The 19,250-nt window shown below is 42.9% G+C and overlaps 1 protein-coding gene across 1 annotated transcript in view; it reads right to left on the bottom strand.

Annotated features, from left to right (window-relative positions):
* Positions 1–19,250, bottom strand: part of CSMD1 (CUB and Sushi multiple domains 1) — a 3,308,788-nt gene that overhangs the window by 311,629 nt on the left and 2,977,909 nt on the right. Inside the window, exon 46 of the mRNA XM_069726899.1 lies at positions 6,762–6,875. Coding sequence (XP_069583000.1) covers positions 6,762–6,875 — 114 coding nt within the window. The remainder of the gene's footprint in view (positions 1–6,761; positions 6,876–19,250) is intronic.

Here is a 19,250-nt window from a genome sequence, read left to right as displayed (position 1 = left end):
TGATGTGATTTCACTTAACTATTACATTACTTTTTATTCATGGAGTTTCAACTGCCAAAACACCCAATAGTCCTTAGACCACATGTTGTAGTGCTAATTTTGTATTTCTCGTGCATCCATGTTCACCCTGTATAGTTGCTTTGCTTGCCATGTGATGTACAGTTGTACCAAAGTCCTTTTGAATTAAAATGAAGTTGAGTTTAGTGAAGGGCAGACATAGGAAAGGTGAGTATTTAACGCATTGGCCGCTGCCCATATTTCAGTAGCTGAGTTTATTCTTTCAGCGCTACTAATTTATACGTACCCCAATTAATAAAAATTCTATCATATTATATGATAGTGTCCTAGGGACGTTCCAATGGCATCTCAGTAATATCTTCAGGAGATATTCACTGACTGGCTTCATGCAGGCTGCCCAGTATAATGACGTCAGAGGTCAATGTGTTAATATGTATTATGCTATAATCCCCGCCCAGCACTCAAAAAATATATTAAAATGGCAACTACAGTGGCTGACTGCTATTTCTCTGTATTTTTGAGAATCAAATCCATTAAGAATTCAATATTTTTTGTAAATGCTTCACAAATTTCATCCGTTACAAAATGATTCCGCATCCTTCATATCACACGCAGTAACTTTTTGAACGGCCCTTTGTATAGTTGACTGATATTTTGTATGCATTGCGCTGTATTTGTACCTATTTTCACTGGCCCGTGTCACTTTATTGCACGTGCCTAAAATTGTTTGTTAAGACATTTTTCTATTTTATTCTTAATTAAAATATATTTGTAACATTCTGAAATAGGGTTATTCCCATTCATTACACCGAGTGCAACAGTATTAGGCTTTAGTAAGCTGAAAGGTCCTAATTCTTACCAATGCCTGAAAAAGTTGCTAAGAAAGAATTACCGTTATTAAAGTTTCAATACTTTTCTCATTAAAAAAAATGTCTTGATTTCAATGTTTTCCCTCATGTAGTGACCTTATTGAAAGTCGTGATCAAGTGTACAGGTAAAAGAAGGAAAAAATGAAACCGCCAACTATGTGACACCTGACAGCTACAGCTTTAACTTCAAGTATGTAATAATGACTAATTTTGGTTACACTTGGGGGATCCATTGTTAAGCTAAAATACATTTTAATATTTATAAATGCTATTCTGCCTCAACAATCCTCATGTGTTTTCAGTGCGTAGTTATAATTCACCTTTACATGCATATTTTCAGAAATTTCTTGGTAACTGAGACCTAAATGTAACCACTTGCACGACCTCTCAGTAACTGTCTTTGTTGTTATCTCAACATTAATATCCATGATTGAAACAATATATATGTCAGGGCAGATATTTAGTTAAAATAGACAGTTTATTAATAAGAAAGACATTAAAAGTATAGATATTTTTCACACCAATGATCCAGTAAACTCTGCTAATGTTGACATATTATCTAGGTTACAATCTTACAATATTAGTCTCTTTTTCAAGATCTCAAGAGTTGTCCTGAATTGGCAGAGCTATAAAGTGTACTGTTCCTTGCCAAACCTGTAGATGCAATATTTGTAGTATCATAAGGGGAACCTGTCATGTCTCCAAATGCTAAGATCCTGCAGACATGGGCTTGTCTGCAGGCTGATGGAATTCTAAAGCTTCCTGAATGCTGCCAAGAAGAAATTCACTTTATTCCTTCCAGATGCCTTTTGCTTTCAGTCAAATGGGCAGATAGATCAGCATCAGACAACACTGAGAATTTTGTGAGTGTTGGTTAAAAGCACACCTCCACACATTGACTGACATGACTCTGCAATGTGCCAGGGAGTGCTTTCAGCCATCGCTCAGTAAATTACCGAGTGGCAACCGAAGTTGTGCCGGCCGTGCCTCTATCACTAAAAGCTGGAGGCTGTCGGGAACTTCATTTTCTCCCAGCAGCCACACTTTCTATGCAGCTCCTTGGCAGCCTTAGAATGCTGTTTACCTGCATACTAATCCTCATATATTTAATAGCATTTTGGGAGATGACAGGATGCCTTTAACCCCTTCACAACATATGACTTAGTTTTCCTTCATATGTCATGTCCCTGCCTTTGATGCAGGTTCACACCAAGGCCGATTTCACACATTCTCATATTTCCAGTACCAGAAAAACCAGTACCGGAGATATCTGTGTCCATGTGTCTGTGTGTGTACTACGTGCGGTACTCGTGTGGTAAACGTGGGCCACCCGTTTGCCGCATCAGTACCACACGGACAGCTGCCGGGGAACAAGCACTACAATAAGCGCTGTTCCCTGGCGGCAGGTGCTGAAGCCGACTCTCATCATTCTGTCCAACTCTGCCGGCGAGCAGAGGAGAATGATGAGCGATATATTAAAGTCTGAGCGACAGCAGGTGGGGCTTTTGGGACTTTTACCACATCATCCGACACATGCTGCCGGTAATAACAGTGACAGTTGGTGCGGATGATCGGGGTATTCCACAGCTGCCGCATTTGACCTAAGGAAATAAATGAATGAAAAACCTGACATGGGTTCCCTTCTATTTTCTGTAACCAGCCAGACAAAACTAACAGCTGGGGGCTGCAACCCTTAGCTGTCAGCTTTGCAGGGTTGGTTATCAAGAATAGAGTGGTCCCCACGCTGTTTTTTTAAATATTTAAATAAATAATTTAAAAATGGCATAGGATCCCCCACATTTTTGACAACTAGCCTTGCTAAAGCTCACAGCTGGGTGCTGCTATTCTCACACTGGTAAGGGGCCATTGATATAGGCCCCCCAGCCTAAAGACAGCAGCCCACAGTTGCCCAGAAAGGATGCATCTGTGAGATGCACCTATCTGACATTTTGCCATGCTCTTCCCATTTGCCATGTAGCAGTGGCAAGTGGTGTAATGTTTGTGGGATTGATGCTAGTACATTTTCCCACGGTCCAGAGTTCACTGCACGTCAGGCTATGAGGGTGCGCAGCATCAGTGATGTCACGCTAGTCACTGATGCTGCTCCAGCAGCTTCTCATTCATTCATCAGTAGTTTACAGCCTAGTCGGTTGCAATAGCACCGCTCCTGGTTGTAAACTATATATCTCCCAGATATGGATTATTACAGTGTAGGACTGAACGCCGGACAGGTATGGTATATTGTATTTATTTTTTATTTTTTACAGAAGATCTTGGGTGTCGCATGGATTAGGAGAACAATAAAGATGGCAAACTGTGTTTATTGTTTTATTTCATTAAAATACTTTTTTTCTGGCTGTGTCTTTTTTAACCCATTAATAGCTATAAGATTAGTAATGGATAGGTGCCTTATTGACACCTCTCCATTGCTTAGCCAGTTTGATGTCACCTTACAATACAAAGGTGACATTAACCCCCTATTACACTGTATGCCACCAATACAGGGCAGTGGGAGGAGAGAGGCTCAGTGCCGGAATTGGCTCAACTTGCAGATGTGCCATTTTTGGGGCAGCTGTGAGCTGGTATTTGTAGCTGGGGGGCCAATAACCATGGTCCCTTCCTAGGCTATGAATATCAGCCAGCAGCTGTCTGCATAGCCTTTTCTGGCTTTTAATTAAAGAGGGGCTCCACATAATTTTTTGGGGGACCCCCTATTTTTTTAGCCAGTAAAGGCTAAATATACATCTGCGGGCTGAGATTCTTAGCCTGGGAAGATCCATTGGTATTAATCCCTTCTTAAGCTATAAACATTGGCCCCCAGTCACTGGCTTTCCCTCTCTGGCACAGAAAATTGCGTGGGAGCCCATGCCATTTTTTCCCTGAAAAGATTATTTTATTAAATACATACAATTCCTATAATTTGCACATACACAATACTAATTGTATTGTTCACACACATCTATATATCAAACTATTCTGCATGGAATTACTGTATGTAAACCTTGTCTCCTATCCTGTCGGCTCCTGCATTGATTTTACAGAAGCCGACAAATGAATTACTGGCTAATCTTCTTTCTATATCTCTATGCAATATAAAGATATATATATATGTGTCACTGACAAATACATATATATATATACACACATGCCTATTCTATGTGTATATGAAATACCAGCTTTTGAAAGGACACGGGTGCATAAAAATCGGACAGCACTCGCATGGTGCATGTGCTGTGCAATTTTTTTCTCGCAGCCATTGACTTGCATTGGACTCGCTACTCGTTACGAGTACCCGAGTATTAGGACCTACCCATTACGAGTATAGCGTGTCTGAATATTCCACTACTCGCTCATCCCTAGTCATCATGTGTATTTAACAGCCGAAGGTGGAGGAATGCTCTGCTCACAGCTGTTAACCTGTTAAATCCTGCTGTCAATCACCGACAGTGGGATTTGGCATGTGCCAGCCAGAAAGTGTGTCATTGATCCCACCCATCGGTGTCCCTTTTACATGATCGCAAGGCTCTGACGGGTTGTTATGACAATCGGGTTTATGCTGATGGTCTCTGTGCCTGTCATTGTGATCTTCCTGTTGTGTTATTCAAAAGTACAACTCATACCACAAAAAATAAGCCTTCATTTATTAACATTGACAGGAAAATAAAAATGCCATGGCTCTTGAATGAAGGGGAGGAAAAAAATTAAGCTGAATAAAAACAAAAAACCCGAAAATTGCCTGGGGATGAAGGGGTTAAATGTTAGATGCTGTAGATACCTTCCATTACTAATATCACACTACTGTTCTTTATATATATATATATATATATATATATATATATATATATATATATATATATATATATACAGCACAGACCAAAAGTTTGGACACACCTTCTCATGTAAAGATTTTTCTGTATTTTCATGACTATGAAAATTGTACATTCATACTGAAGGCACCAAAACTATGAATTAACACATGTGGAATGATATGCTTAACAAAAAAGTGTGAAACAACTGAAAATATGTCTCATATTCCATATTCTTCAAAATAGCCACCGTTTGCTTTGATGACTGCTTTGCACACTCTTAGCATTCTCTTGATGAGGTTCAAGAAGTAGTCACCAGGAATGGTCTTCCAACAATCTTGAAGGAGTTCCCAGAGTTGCTTAGCACTTGTTGGCTCTTTTGCCTTCACTCTGCGGTTCAGCTCGATTGGGTTCAGGTCTGGTGACTGGAGGCCAGGTCATCTGGCGTAGCACCCCATCACTCTCTTTCTTGGTCAAATAGCCCTTACACAGCCTGGAGGTGTGCTTGGGGTCATTGTCCTGTTGAAAAATAAATGATGGTCCAACTAAACGCAAACCGGATGGAATAGCATGCTGCAACAAGATGCTGTGGTAGACATGCTGGTTCACTATGCCTTCAATTTTGAATAAATCCCCAACAGTGTCACCAGCAAAGCACCCCCACACATCACACCTCCTCCTCCATGCTTCACGGTGGGAGCCAGGCATGTAGAGTCCATCCGTTCACCTTTTCTGCATCGCACAAAGACACGGTTGTTGGAACCAAAGATCTCAAATTTGGACTCATCAGACCAAAGCACAGATTTCCACTGGTCTAATGTCCATTCCTTGTGTTCTTTAGCCCAAACAAGTCTCTTCTTCTTGTTGCCTGTCCTAAGCAGTGGTTTATTAGCAGCTATTTTACTATGAAGGCCTGCTGCACAAAGTCTCCTCTTAACAGTTGTTGTAGAGATGTGTCTGCTGCTAGAACTCTGTGTGTCATTGACCTGGTCTCTAATCTGAGCTGCTGTTAACCTTTGATTTCTGAGGCTGGTGACTCGGATAAACTTATCCTCAGAAGCAGAGGTGACTCTTGGTCTTCCTTTCCTGGGGCGGTCCTCATGTGATCCCGTTTCTTTGTAGCGCTTGATGGTTTTTGCCACTGCACTTGGGGACACTTTCAATGTTTTCCCAATTTTTCAGACTGACTGACCTTCATTTCTTAAAGTAATGATGGCCACTCGTTTTTCTTTACTTAGCTGCTTTTTTCTTGCCATAATACAAATTCTGACAGTCTATTCAGTAGGACTATCAGCTGTGTATCCATCAGACTTCTGCACAACACAACTGATTGTCGCAACCCCATTTATAAGGCAAGAAATCCCACTTATTAAACCTGACAGGACACACCTGTGAAGTGAAAACAATTTCGGGGAACTACCTCTTGAAGCTCATCAAGAGAATGCCAAGAGTGTGCAAAGCAGTCATCAAAGCAAAAGGAGGCTACTTTCAAGAACATAGAATTTAAGACATAATTTCAGTTGTTTCACACTTTTTTTGTTAAGTATATAATTCCACATGTGTTAAGCCATAGTTTTGATACCTTCAGTGTGAATGTACAATTTTCATAGTCGTGAAAATACAGAAAAATTTAAATGAGAGGGTGTGTCCAACCTTTTGGTCTGTACTATATATATATATATATATATATATATGTATATATATATATATATATATATATATATTACAGAAGGGACACAATTCACTCTGGACACTATGTATTATGGGCAATATCTGCACTTTTGACTTACAGTATTGTATAGCTCTTAGCTTATTAATGGCTCAGAAAAGCTTCATTTCCACTTACAGCTCAAGAGAAAACAATGCTTTTCACATTATCAACTAAGAACATCCTCAAGAAAAGCTTTAAATAATTATATTCACCAATCACAAGAAGCCACGAGAGAACAATTAATTTTAACAGTCAGTAATAATGCAAATCACATGCACGAATATTCCCATAGAACTGAAAAGCTCTGCATGCTAATCATACTACTGTAACTATAGTGCTGTGAAATGCGAGACTTACCTTCACAGGTAGGCAAGGAGCCCTCAAACTGTAGCTGGGTAACTAACTTACAGGTCAAAATGTCATTTCCCACTAAGGTAAACCCCGGATGGCATTTATATTTTACAAAATCACCTAAAAAGATAAAACAGCTGAAATTAGCTTCATTTTATGTTGAACATGTTACATTTTCAAATGCAATATAATGGGTAACAAAACCAGCTAGAGCACAATTAAGGTATTTTTAGTGTTTAAAGGTGGCCATCAGTGCACTTGAAGGATTGAAGCAATTTCTCCAACAGTATTAAAAAAATGGCATGTCTACAGTTCCTTTGCAATTTCATGTGTCTCCATAGTAACAGACAACATCAAACCTGTGTAGTCTGATGCTGCAGTAATTCTCCTTTCAATACATCTCTCAGTTCCTCCAGACGTACTGTACATTTGTAAGATAAGCAAGTAAGATGGGAATGGAATGGAGTTTGACTGCAGGATCAGACTACAGTGGTGTCTGGTCCATTGTCACAATGGGAATTTTTGTGATGGCTATTAAAAAAATCATTAGCTGCTGTAGTATGTCAAGCAAATCAACTATATATGCACATACTAGAGGCCACAAATAAAGACATTTTTTTTAACATCTCGTTATGTTTTATTCGATATATATTTTTCTGGTGTATATTTTTACGTCAACTTGTTCTTACATAGATGTCACTTTCACTGAGAGATTAAATATTTTACTGCGTTAATGGGAATCTGTGAGCAGGTTTTATCGCCCAATCTGAGAGCAGCATGATGTAGGGTCACTTGCTGAGCTTCTTGGTCTAATCTTGATAAAGTTACTTTTAATAAGCAGGAGATTATCACTAGAGGACTAGTAAAAATGCTGCATTGTAGTCCTTCATATTCATAAGCCTTGTATAACCCAGCCCCAAATAGAAAGCTGCCAATCAATGATGTGGGTGGGGTTGTACAGAGCCCAGGATTCAGAGAACTGGTAGATCTGAAGCAGATAAAATAGTGAGTTTATAAAAACTGCAGCAAACACAAAGTAAGTGATACATCACTGGATTAAGTGTTTCTGCTATCAGATGGGGAAGCCAAAACCTTGACAGATTCCCTTTTTTTGAACTGTGACTACTACCTTTTTATTCAAGAATTGTTATGTTAGACTATTGAAATGCACGTGGCCCAGAGAGTATGTGGACTCTAAACGTGAAGGCTAGCTGGCGGCACCCCATGTGGTTAACCTAAGAATGTAAACCTTTATATTATTCTTCAATAAAATGTTTCCTCTGGAGAACCAGGACTAGCCCACTGATTATTAGACTATTATCTTGTTTTAAAAATTAGACTGGATTTTTTTTATATACTTTTTATTTTTATCAGCAAGAAGATATGCCTTTAAAAAACATTAACAGGAGACTGCAAGAGGAGTTCCAAAAATATTTGCTATCACTTTCCAAACAGAGAGCTTGTGGAAGGTGAGTTTTTTTTTTACATCTATTCACCTGGTGTTTGTGCTGTGTGGTGGCCATTGTTGCTGTGGTGTTGTGCCTGAACCGTGGTGGGGCCTGAAGTCATGGGGACTCAGTCCTGCAGCATGGGTGCTGTGAGGCACTAGGTTGTCCACCCTGCTGGTGAACCATCACTGCATCAGCAGTTTGCTTATGGCGCTGGACCTTTTTGGTTAGGGACCCACTTATAAGTTCACTGTGAAGTGGTGGTGGGCTTTACACAATCTGATCAGCATGTTAACCCCTTCATGACCCAGCCTATTTTGACCTTAAAGACCTTGCCGTTTTTTGCAATTCTGACCAGTGTCCCTTTATGAGGTAATAACTCAGGAACGCTTCAACGGATCCTAGCGGTTCTGAGATTGTTTTTTCGTGACATATTGGGCTTCATGTTAGTGGTAAATTTAGGTCAATAAATTCTGCGTTTATTTGTGATAAAAACGGAAATTTGGCAAAAATTTTGAAAATTTCGCAATTTTCACATTTTGAATTTTTATTCTGTTAAACCAGAGAGATATGTGACACAAAATAGTTAATAAATAACATTTCCCACATGTTTACTTTACATCAGCACAATTTTGGAAACAAAATTTTTTTTGTTAGGAAGTTATAAGGGTTAAAATTTGACCAGCGATTTGTCATTTTTACAACGAAATTTACAAAACCATTTTTTTTAGGGACCACCTCACATTTGAAGTCAAATTGAGGGGTCTATATGGCTGAAAATACCCAAAAGTGACACCATTCTAAAAACTGCACCCCTCAAGGTACTCAAAACCACATTCAAGAAGTTTATTAACCCTTCAGGTGCTTCACAGCAGCAGAAGCAACATGGAAGGAAAAAATGAACATTTAACTTTTTAGTCACAAAAATTATCTTCTAGCAACAATTTTTTTATTTTCCCAATAGTAAAAGGAGAAACTGAACCACGAAAGTTGTTGTCCAATTTGTCCTGAGTACGCTGATACCTCATATGTGGGGGTAAACCACTGTTTGGGCGTACGGCAGGGCTTGGAAGGGAAGGAGCGCCATTTGACTTTTTGAATCAAAAATTGGCTCCACTCTTTAGCGGACACCATGTCGCGTTTGGAGAGCACCCGTGTGCCTAAAAATTGGAGCTCCCCCACAAGTGACCCCATTTTGGAAACTAGACACCCCAAGGAACTTATCTAGATGCATAGTGAGCACTTTGAACCCCCAGGTGCTTCACAAATTGATCCGTAAAAATGAAAAAGTACTTTTTTTCACAAAAAAAATTCTTTTAGCCTCAATTTTTTCATTTTCACATGGGCAACAGGATAAAATGGATCCTAAAATGTGTTGGGCAATTTCTCCTGAGTACGCCGATACCTCACATGTGGGGGTAAACCACTGTTTGGGCACATGGTAAGGCTCGGAAGGGAAGGAGCGCCATTTGACTTTTTGAATGAAAAATTATTTCCATCGTTAGCGGACACCATGTCGCGTTTGGAAAGCTCCTGTGTGCCTAAACATTGGCGCTCCCCCACAAGTGACCCCATTTTGGAAACTAGACCCCCCAAGGAACTTATTTAGATGCCTAGTGAGCACTTTAAACCCTCAGGTGCTTCACAAATTGATCTGTAAAAATGAAAAAGTACTTTTTTTTCACAAAAAAATTCTTTTCGCCTCAATTTTTTCATTTTCACTTGGGCAGTAGGATAAAATGGATCATAAAATTTGTTGGGCAATTTCTCCCGAGTACGCCGATACCTTATATGTTGGGGTAAACCACTGTTTGGGCACTCGGCAGGGCTCGGAAGGGAAGGCGCGCCATTTGACTTTTTGAATGGAAAATTAGCTCCAATTGTTAGTGGACACCATGTCGCGTTTGGAGAGCCCCTGTGTGCCTAAACATTGGAGCTCCCCCACAAGTGACCCCATTTTGGAAACTAGACCCCCCAAGGAACTTATCTAGATGCATATTGAGCACTTTAAACCCCCAGGTGCTTCACAGAAGTTTATAACGCAGAGCCATGAAAATAAAAAATATTTTTTCTTTCCTCAAAAACGATTTTTTAGCCTGAAATTTCCTATTTTGCCAAGGATAATAGGAGAAATTGGACCCCAAATATTGTTGTCCAGTTTGTCCTGAGTACGCTTATACCCCATATGTGGGGGTAAACCACTGTTTGGGCGCACGGCAGGGCTCGGAAGGGATGGCACGCCATTTGGCTTTTTAAATGGAAAATTAGCTCCAATCATTAGCGGACACCATGTCACGTTTGGAGAGCCCCTGTGTGCCTAAACATTGGAGATCCCCCAGAAATGACCCCATTTTGGAAACTAGACCCCCAAAGGAACTAATCTAGATGTGTGGTGAGGACTTTGAACCCCCAAGTGCTTCACAGAAGTTTATAACGCAGAGCCATGAAAATAAAAAAAAAAAATTATTTTCTCAAAAATGATCTTTTAGCCTGCAATTTTTTATTTTCCCAAGGGTAACAGGAGAAATTTGAACCCAAAAGTTGTTGTCCAGTTTCTCCTGAGTACGCTGATACCCCATATGTGGGGGTAAATCACTGTTTGGGCACATGCCGGGGCTCGGAAGTGAAGTAGTGACGTTTTGAAATGCAGACTTTGATGGAATGCTCTGTGGGCGTCACGTTGCGTTTGCAGAGCCCCTGATGTGGCTTAACAGTAGAAACCCCCCACAAGTGACCCCATTTTGGAAACTAGACCCCCAAAGGAACCTATCTAGATGTGTGGTGAGCACTTTGAACCCCCAAGTGCTTCATAGAAGTTTATAATGCAGAGCCGTGAAAATAATAAATACGTTTTCTTTCCTCAAAAATAATTATTTAGCCCAGAATTTTTTTTTCCCAAAGGTTACAGGAGAAATTGGACCCCAAAAGTTGTTGTCCAGTTTCTCCTGAGTACGCTGATACCCCATATGTGGGGGTAAACCACTGTTTGGGCACATGCCGAGGCTCGGAAGTGAAGTAGTGACGTTTTGAAATGCAGACTTTGATGGAATGCTCTGTGGGCGTCACGTTGCGTTTGCAGAGCCCCTGATGTGGCTTAACAGTAGAAACCCCCCACAAGTGACCCCATTTTGGAAACTAGAACCCAAAAGGAACTTATCTAGATGTGTGGTGAGCACTTTGAACCCCCAAGTGCTTCATAGAAGTTTATAATGCAGAGCCGTGAAAATAATAAATACGTTTTCTTTCCTCAAAAATAATTATTTAGCCCAGAATTTTTTATTTTCCCAAGGGTAACAGGAGAAATTGGACCCCAATATTTGTTGTCCAGTTTCTCCTGAGTACGCTGATACCCCATGTGTGGGGGTAAACCACTGTTTGGGCACACGACGGGGCTCAGAAGGGAAGTAGTGACTTTTGAAATGCAGACTTTGATGGAATGGTCTGCGGGCGTCACATTGCGTTTGCAGAGCCCCTGGTGCGCCTAAACAGTAGAAACCCCCCACAAGTGACCACATTTTACAAACTAGACCCCCCCAAGGAACTTATCTAGATATGTGGTGAGCACTTTGAACCCCCAAGTGCTTCACAGACGTTTACAACGCAGAGCCGTGAAAATAAAAAATCATTTTTCTTTCCTCAAAAATGATGTTTTAGCAAGCATTTTTTTAGATTCACAAGGGTAACAGGAGAAATTGGACCCCAGTAATTGTTGCGCAGTTTATCCTGAGTACACTGATACCCCATATGTGGGGGTAAACCACTGTTTCGGCACACATCAGGGCTCGGAAGTGAGGGAGCACCATTTGACTTTTTGAATACGAGATTGGCTGGAATCAATGGTGGCGCCATGTTGCGTTTGGAGACCCCTGATGTGGCTAAACAGTGGTAACCCCTCAATTCTACCTCCAACACTAACCCCAACACACCCCTAACCCTAATCCCAACTGTAGCCATAACCCTAATCACAACCCTAACCACAACCCTAATTCCAACCCTAACCCTATGTGCCCACGTTGCGGATTCGCGTGAGATATTTCCGCACCATTTTTGAAAAATCCGCGGGTAAAAGGCACTGCGTTTTACCTGCGGATTTTCTGCGGATTTCCAGTGTTTTTTGTGCGGATTTCACCTGCGGATTCCTATTGAGGAACAGGTGTAAAACGCTGCGGAATCCGCGCAAAGAATTGACATGCTGCGGAAAATACAACGCAGCGTTTCCGCGCGGTATTTTTTGCACCATGGGCACAGCGGATTTGGTTTTTGATATGTTTACATGGTACTGTAAACCTGATGGAATACTGCTGCGAATCTGCAGCGGCCAATCCGCACCGTGTGCACATAGCCTAATTCTAAAGGTATGTGCACACTGCGGAAAACGCTGCAGATCCGCAGCAGTTTCCCATGAGTTTACAGTTCAATGTAGACCTATGGGAAACAAAAATCGCTGTACACATGCTGCGGAAAAACTGCACGGAAACGCAGCGGTTTACATTCCGCAGCATGTCACTTCTTTCTGCGGATTCCGCAGCGGTTTTACAACTGCTCAAATAGAAAATCGCAATTGTAAAACCGCAGTGAAATGCGCAGAAATAAACGCGGTAAATCCGCCATAAATCCGCAGCGGTTTAGCACTGCGGATTTATCAAATCCGCAGCGGAAAAATCCGCAGAGGACCAGAATACGTGTGCACATACCGAAACCCTAACCCAAGCCCTAACCCTACCCCTAACCCTAGCCCTAACCCTACCCCTAACCCTAACCCTACCCCTAACCCTACCCCTAACCCTACCCCTACCCCTAACCCTACCGCTAGCCCTACCCCTAACCCTAACCCTACCCCTACCCCTAACCCTACCCCTAACCCTATTCTAACATTAGTGGGAAAAAAAAATTTCTTTATTTTTTTATTGTCCCTACCTATGGGGGTGACAAAGGGGGGGGGTCATTTATTATTTTTTTTATTTTGATCACTGAGATATAATCTATCTCAGTGATCAAAATGCACTTTGGAACGAATCTGCCGGCCGGCAGATTCGGCGGGCGCACTGCGCATGCGCCCGCCATTTTGGAAGATGGCGGCGCCCAGGGAGAAGACGGACGGGACCCCGGCAGGATCGGTAAGTATGATGGGGTAGGGGGGACCACGGGGGGGGGGGATCGGAGCACGGCAGGCGTGGAACGGAGCACGGGGGGCGTGGAACGGAGCACGGGGGGGCTGGAACGGAGCACGGGGGGTGGAACGGAATGCAGGGGGGGTGATTGGAGCACGGGGGGGTGATTGGAGCACGGGGGGAGCGGACAAGAGCACGGGGGGAGCGGACAAGAGCACGGGGGGAGCGGAGCACTGGATGGAGGGGAGCCGGAGCAGTGTACCGGCCAGATCGGGGGGCTGGGGGGGCGATCGGTGGGGTGTGGTGGGGGCACATTAGTATTTCCAGCCAAGGCCGATGATATTGCAGCATCGGCCATGGCTGGATTGTAATATTTCACCCGTTATAATAGGTGAAATATTACAAATCGCTCTGATTGGCAGTTTCACTTTCAACAGCCAATCAGAGCGATCGTAGCCACGGGGGGGTGAAGCCACCCCCCCTGGGCTAAACTACCACTCCCCCTGTCCCTGCAGATCGGGTGAAATGGGAGTTAACCCTTTCACCGGATCTGCAGGGACGCGATCTTTCCATGACGCCTACGTGGCGTCAAAAGTCGGGAAGGGGTTAAACTAAGAACCTGTTAAATTTTTGCCTAGTGGCATTAGATCAATGTATCATTTTTGGATTTGCAGTCCATGTTATTATACTGTTCTGTCACAAAAATATTAATATATGATTGGATTTTAAGATAGAAAATTAACAATTAAAGTAAAAAAATTTATGAATATATTACTACAGGGAGGTTACAATGGAATTTGGGAGCATAATAACACATAAGCAGGGTTGAACTGGCCTGGCGGGGTATCGAGGAAATCCCAGTGTGCCCTTGTCTCTGGGAGAAGGAGAAGAAGAAAAGAAGAAAAAAAAAATTCTGCATTTTTTAGGGGTGTGGGTCCTTTAAGAGTGCAGACAGAGAATGTGCAGGGGCGTGTGCATGCAGCGTTCATTACCTGAACCGCAGCGCGCATCCCGATGCTATCTGTCAAGCGTGCGCCCGTCGTCACCGCCATATGATGTCAGTGTCATGCACCATATGCGACGGGCGCACATCAGCCGCCGGCCTCTGCTAGATCAGTGGCCATTTTACTATGTGCATGCCGACCTGCAGAAAGGAAGAGGAGAATGGCGCCCGGTGCTGGAAGTGCAGGTAGGTAAGAGGAATCTGCTGTTTCTCTGGCTGTCTTTCTCTGTCTTTGGCTGTCCATCTCTGGCTGTCCATCTCTAGCTGTCCATCTCTAGCTGTCCATCTCTAGCTGTCCATCTCTAGCTGTCCATCTCTAGCTGTCCATCTCTAGCTGTCCATCTCTAGCTGTCCATCTCTAGCTGTCTGTCTCTCTGGCTTTCTATCTCTCTGTGTTTCTATGGCTGTCTGACTCTCTTTGTCTCCATGAAGCCAGAATAAGGGGCCAGGATGGATATATGGGGGGCAGAAAAAAAAAAAGACCCAGATGGATATAAAGGGGGCGTCAGGATGGATATATGGGGGGCAGTAAAATTGGACCAGGATGGATGTAAGGGGGGCGGCATGATGGATATATAGGGGGTGGGGGCAGGAAAAAAGGACCAGGATGGATATAAGGAGGCGGAAGGATGGATGTATGGGGTGCAGGAAAAAAGGCCAGGATGGATGTAAGGGGGGTGGCAGGATGGATATATAGGGGATAGGGGGCAGGAAAAAAGGACCAGGATGGATATATGGGGGCAGTAAAAAACTGACCCGGATGGATATAAGGGGGTGGAAGAATGGATACATATGGGGGGCAGGAAAAAAGGACCAGGATGGACAAAAGGAGGGTGGCAGGATGGATTTATGTGGGGCAGGAAAAGAGGTTCCAGATGGATATAAAGGAAGCAGCAGGATGGATGCATGGGGCAGGAAAAAAAGACCAGGATGGATAGAAGGGGGCCTGCAGGATGGATATATGGGGGGGGGGGCAGGAAAAAAGGACCAGGATGAATATAAGGGGGCAGTTAAAAAGGAGCACAGGCATGTAAGAGGAATCTTCTGTCTGTCTCTGGCTGTCTCTCTGTCTGGTTGTCTGTCTGTCTGTCTCTGGCTGTGTGTCTCTCTCTCTCTCTCTCTGGCTGTCTCTCTGTCTCTGTCTCCATTAAGCCAAGGTAAGGGGTCAGGATGGATATATGGGGGACAGGAGAAAAGCACCAGGATGGATATAAGGGGGGTGGCAGGATGGATATATGGGGATAGGAAAAACGGACCAGGATGGATGTAATGGGGGTGGCAGGATGGATATATTGGGGGCAGGAAAAAAGGACCCGAATGGATATAAAAGGGGCAGCAGGATGGATATATGGTGCAGGAAAAAAGGACGAGGATGGAGGTAAGGGGGTGGCAGGATGGATATATAGGGGATGGGGGGCAGGAAAAAAGGATCAGGATGGATATAAGGGGGGCAGCAGGATGGATATATGGGGCAGGAAAAAAAGACGAGGATGAATGTAAGGGGGCGGCAGGATGGATATATAGGGGATGCGGGCAGGAAAAAAGGATCAGGATGGATATAAGGGGGGTGGCAGGATGGATATATGGGACAGGAAAAAACGGACTATGATGGATATAAGTGGGGAAGGCAGGATGGATATATGGGGGCAGGAAAAAGGGACCAGAATGGATATAAGGGGGTCGGCAGGATTGATATATTGGGGGCAGAAAAAAATGCACCAGGATGGATATAAGGGGGTCGGCGGGATGGATATATTGGGGGCAGAAAAAAAGGACCAGTATGGATACAAGGGGGGCTGCAGGATGGATATATGGGGGGCAGGAAAAGAAGGATAAGGATGGATATCAGGGGGGTGGCAGGATGGATATATGGGGGGCAGGAAAAGGAGGATCAGAATGGATATCAGGGGTTGGCAGGATGGATATATGGGGGCAGGAAAAAAAAGAACCAGGATGCATATAATGGGTGGCAGGAAAAAAAGGAACAGGATATAATATAAGGGGGTGGCAGGATGGATATATGTTGGGCAGGAAAAGGAGGACCAGGATGGATATCAGGGTGGTGGCAGGATGGATAAATGGGGAGCAGGAAAAAAGGACCCAGATGGATATAAGGGTGAGGCCCAGACAATGGACCAGGATGGATATATGGGGGTCCAGGAGAGATATATGGGGGGCCGGACATGGGACATATAGGGGCCAGTATGGATAGCCTGGGGCCAGGCTGCACAAGGGACATAGGGGGCAGGCTGGGGCATATTATAAAATGAAGGGGGCCAGGATGGGTGAGATTATAAAATAAAGGGGGCTAGGATGAGGGACTTAATTACTGTTTGGGGGCCAGAATGAGGAACATGCTATATTAGTTTATGGTGACAAGTGGGGAGCATAATTTATTTAGGGTCCAATTAGGGACATTATTACTGCAGTAATATAATTTACTTATTAGGAAACTGCTTTCCATGGAGGTAACAGAAGGGGGTCCTGTTACTGTGCAAGATGGCACTACATCATTTTTTTTCTTCATCTGAAGTAGTGTGGAAGTCAGGGAAAAAATGGGGAAAGTGCTCTGGAAATGATCAGCTATTGATAACTGTGTGTTATTTTTTGCAGAGATGAGTCCTGGCTGCAAGAATTGATGGTGGTCTGTGCTGGCTGAAGAAGAAAAGTGAAGAAGAACGACTTCAACTAGAAATGTCACCGGTGAGTCAGTGTATTACATGTACACGCACACTAAATACTGTGTACAGATCTCCTGTGTATAATGTCACTGGTGAATACTGTATTACCTGTACACTATACGCTACATACAAAACTGTGTATAATGTCACGGGTGGTCACTGTATTACCTGTGCACTGACAATATATACAGAGCTCCTGTGTATAATGTCACTGGTGATCCCTGTATTACCTGTACACTGACACTATATACAGAGCTCCTCTGTATACTGTCACTCGTGATCCCTGTATTACCTGTACACCAACACTATATACAGAGCTCCTGTGTATAATGTCATTGCTGATCCCTGTATTACCGTACACTGACACTATATATAGAGCTCCTGTGTATAATTTCACTGGTGATCCCTGTATTACTTGTACACTGACAATATATACAGAGCTCCTATGTATAATGTCACTGGTGATCACTGTATTACCTGTACACTGACAGTATAGACAGAGCTCTTGTGTATAATGTCACTGGTGATCACTGTACTACCTGTTCACTGACACTATTTACAGAGCTCTTGTGTATAATGTCACTGGTGGTAATAACAGTGTTGTTGGTATTGTGGTTTGTATTCATGATCAGTATTGTAGTATTCAGTCACTATTATTATTCGGTCACTATGTGGTGGTAATGTGTGGTCTGGTCACAGTATGGCAGTAATTATCTCCTATATGTGGTATTATTCAGTCACTCTGTGGTGGTAATTTGTGATCTGGTCATGGTATGGCAGTATTTATCCCCTATATGTGGCATTATTCAGTCACTATGTCGTGGAATATGTAGTCTTGTTATGGTGTGGCGGTATTTCTCCTTGTATGTGGTATTATTTGGCCCCTGTATCCTGGTAATATGTTGTGCTATTTGGTCACTATGTGAACTGTTCATGGTGTGGCGGTATTTCTTCCTGTTTGTGGTGTTATTAGTCTTGGTATAGGGGATTGTGTTGTGTATGGTGGTCATTTGTTCTCTCTTATATTAGGCTGGTTTCACACTTGCGTTTTTATCTGCAGCGTTTGTACCGCATAAAAACGCTTGCGTTTTTTTTCCTATGTTTAACATTAAAAACGCATGCTTTTTTTATACGCGTTTGGTCGCGTTTTACGACGCATGCGTTTTTTTGCTGCATGCGTTCATTTGCAGAAATGCAACATGTAGTAATTTTCAGAGGCGTTTTTTTGACGCACAAAAACGCATGCGTTCGTTTGCAGTTTTTTTGCGTCAAAAAATGCATTGGAGTCTATGGAAACACATGCGTTTTTTACGTACATGCGTTTGCATGTGTTTTTGAATGCATGTGTTTCAATTAAGATTAAGATAAGGAGGTCTAGACACTGATAAGCCACCCCCTAGCATCAAGGTGATAAAGGGAGGTTGGGGACAGTTTCAGGACACTTCTCATCAGACTCTCAAGAAGACAAGACACTGTCAGGCCGCATTTTGGAGGACAAGACCCAGATCAATGTGAGTATATCCTAACCAATGCCTTTATTTTCAAATTTTTGGCTCTACATGTCATAATTTCTTCCATTTCTTTTTTTCAACATGCATCAGAATGTCTTCTTCGGAGTCTTCATCTGGTGAGGAGTTTGAGCCACGTCAGTCGGAAGTGGAGCATGTCAGTGAGGTGAGTATTTGCCTCTTCAGCTTGGTAAGTATTCACTGTCACATCGACAGATGTGACAATTTTATTTTTCCTTTTTTTAGAGCACTTCCACTGAGGCACAGACCGGACCGGAGCAGCGGAGTCAACCTCCGGTGGGAAGACGGCAGCGGGTATGTATACAAGGCCGACTGTCCTCATTGTAATATTCTTGAATCTTCCTTTCTTTACCCTTGAATTTCTTTAAATTTTTCTTCTGGAATCCTTTTGTATGTTGACTTTCATATTCATGCCATTTCTCATCTTCTGTTATCTTTCTTTTCCTTATGTGATTGAGCTTACTTTAATGATTTTCTTTTAATTTTAGGTTTCACGACGGGACGATGATCGTATTGACAATGACCTCCTTATAACCCTGGTCTAGGAGCGAGTTCCGTTGTGGGACAGCCGGGATCCACTGCATTCGATGAACAGCACGTTCCACTGTTTATGGAATGAGGTGGCCCAAGCATTGTGGTATGGCTGGGACAATGCCACGCCACGGGTCCGTAATGCCTTTGGTAAGTATTGCACTGCAGTGTGAAGCAGCAGAGACCTTGGCC

This window comes from Ranitomeya imitator, chromosome 5 (assembly GCF_032444005.1).
Source record: "Ranitomeya imitator isolate aRanImi1 chromosome 5, aRanImi1.pri, whole genome shotgun sequence".
Classification (NCBI taxonomy): Eukaryota; Metazoa; Chordata; class Amphibia; order Anura; family Dendrobatidae; genus Ranitomeya; species Ranitomeya imitator.
The sequence above is the reverse complement of the archived record's forward strand: the minus strand, read 5'-3'. Positions and strand labels throughout refer to the sequence as shown.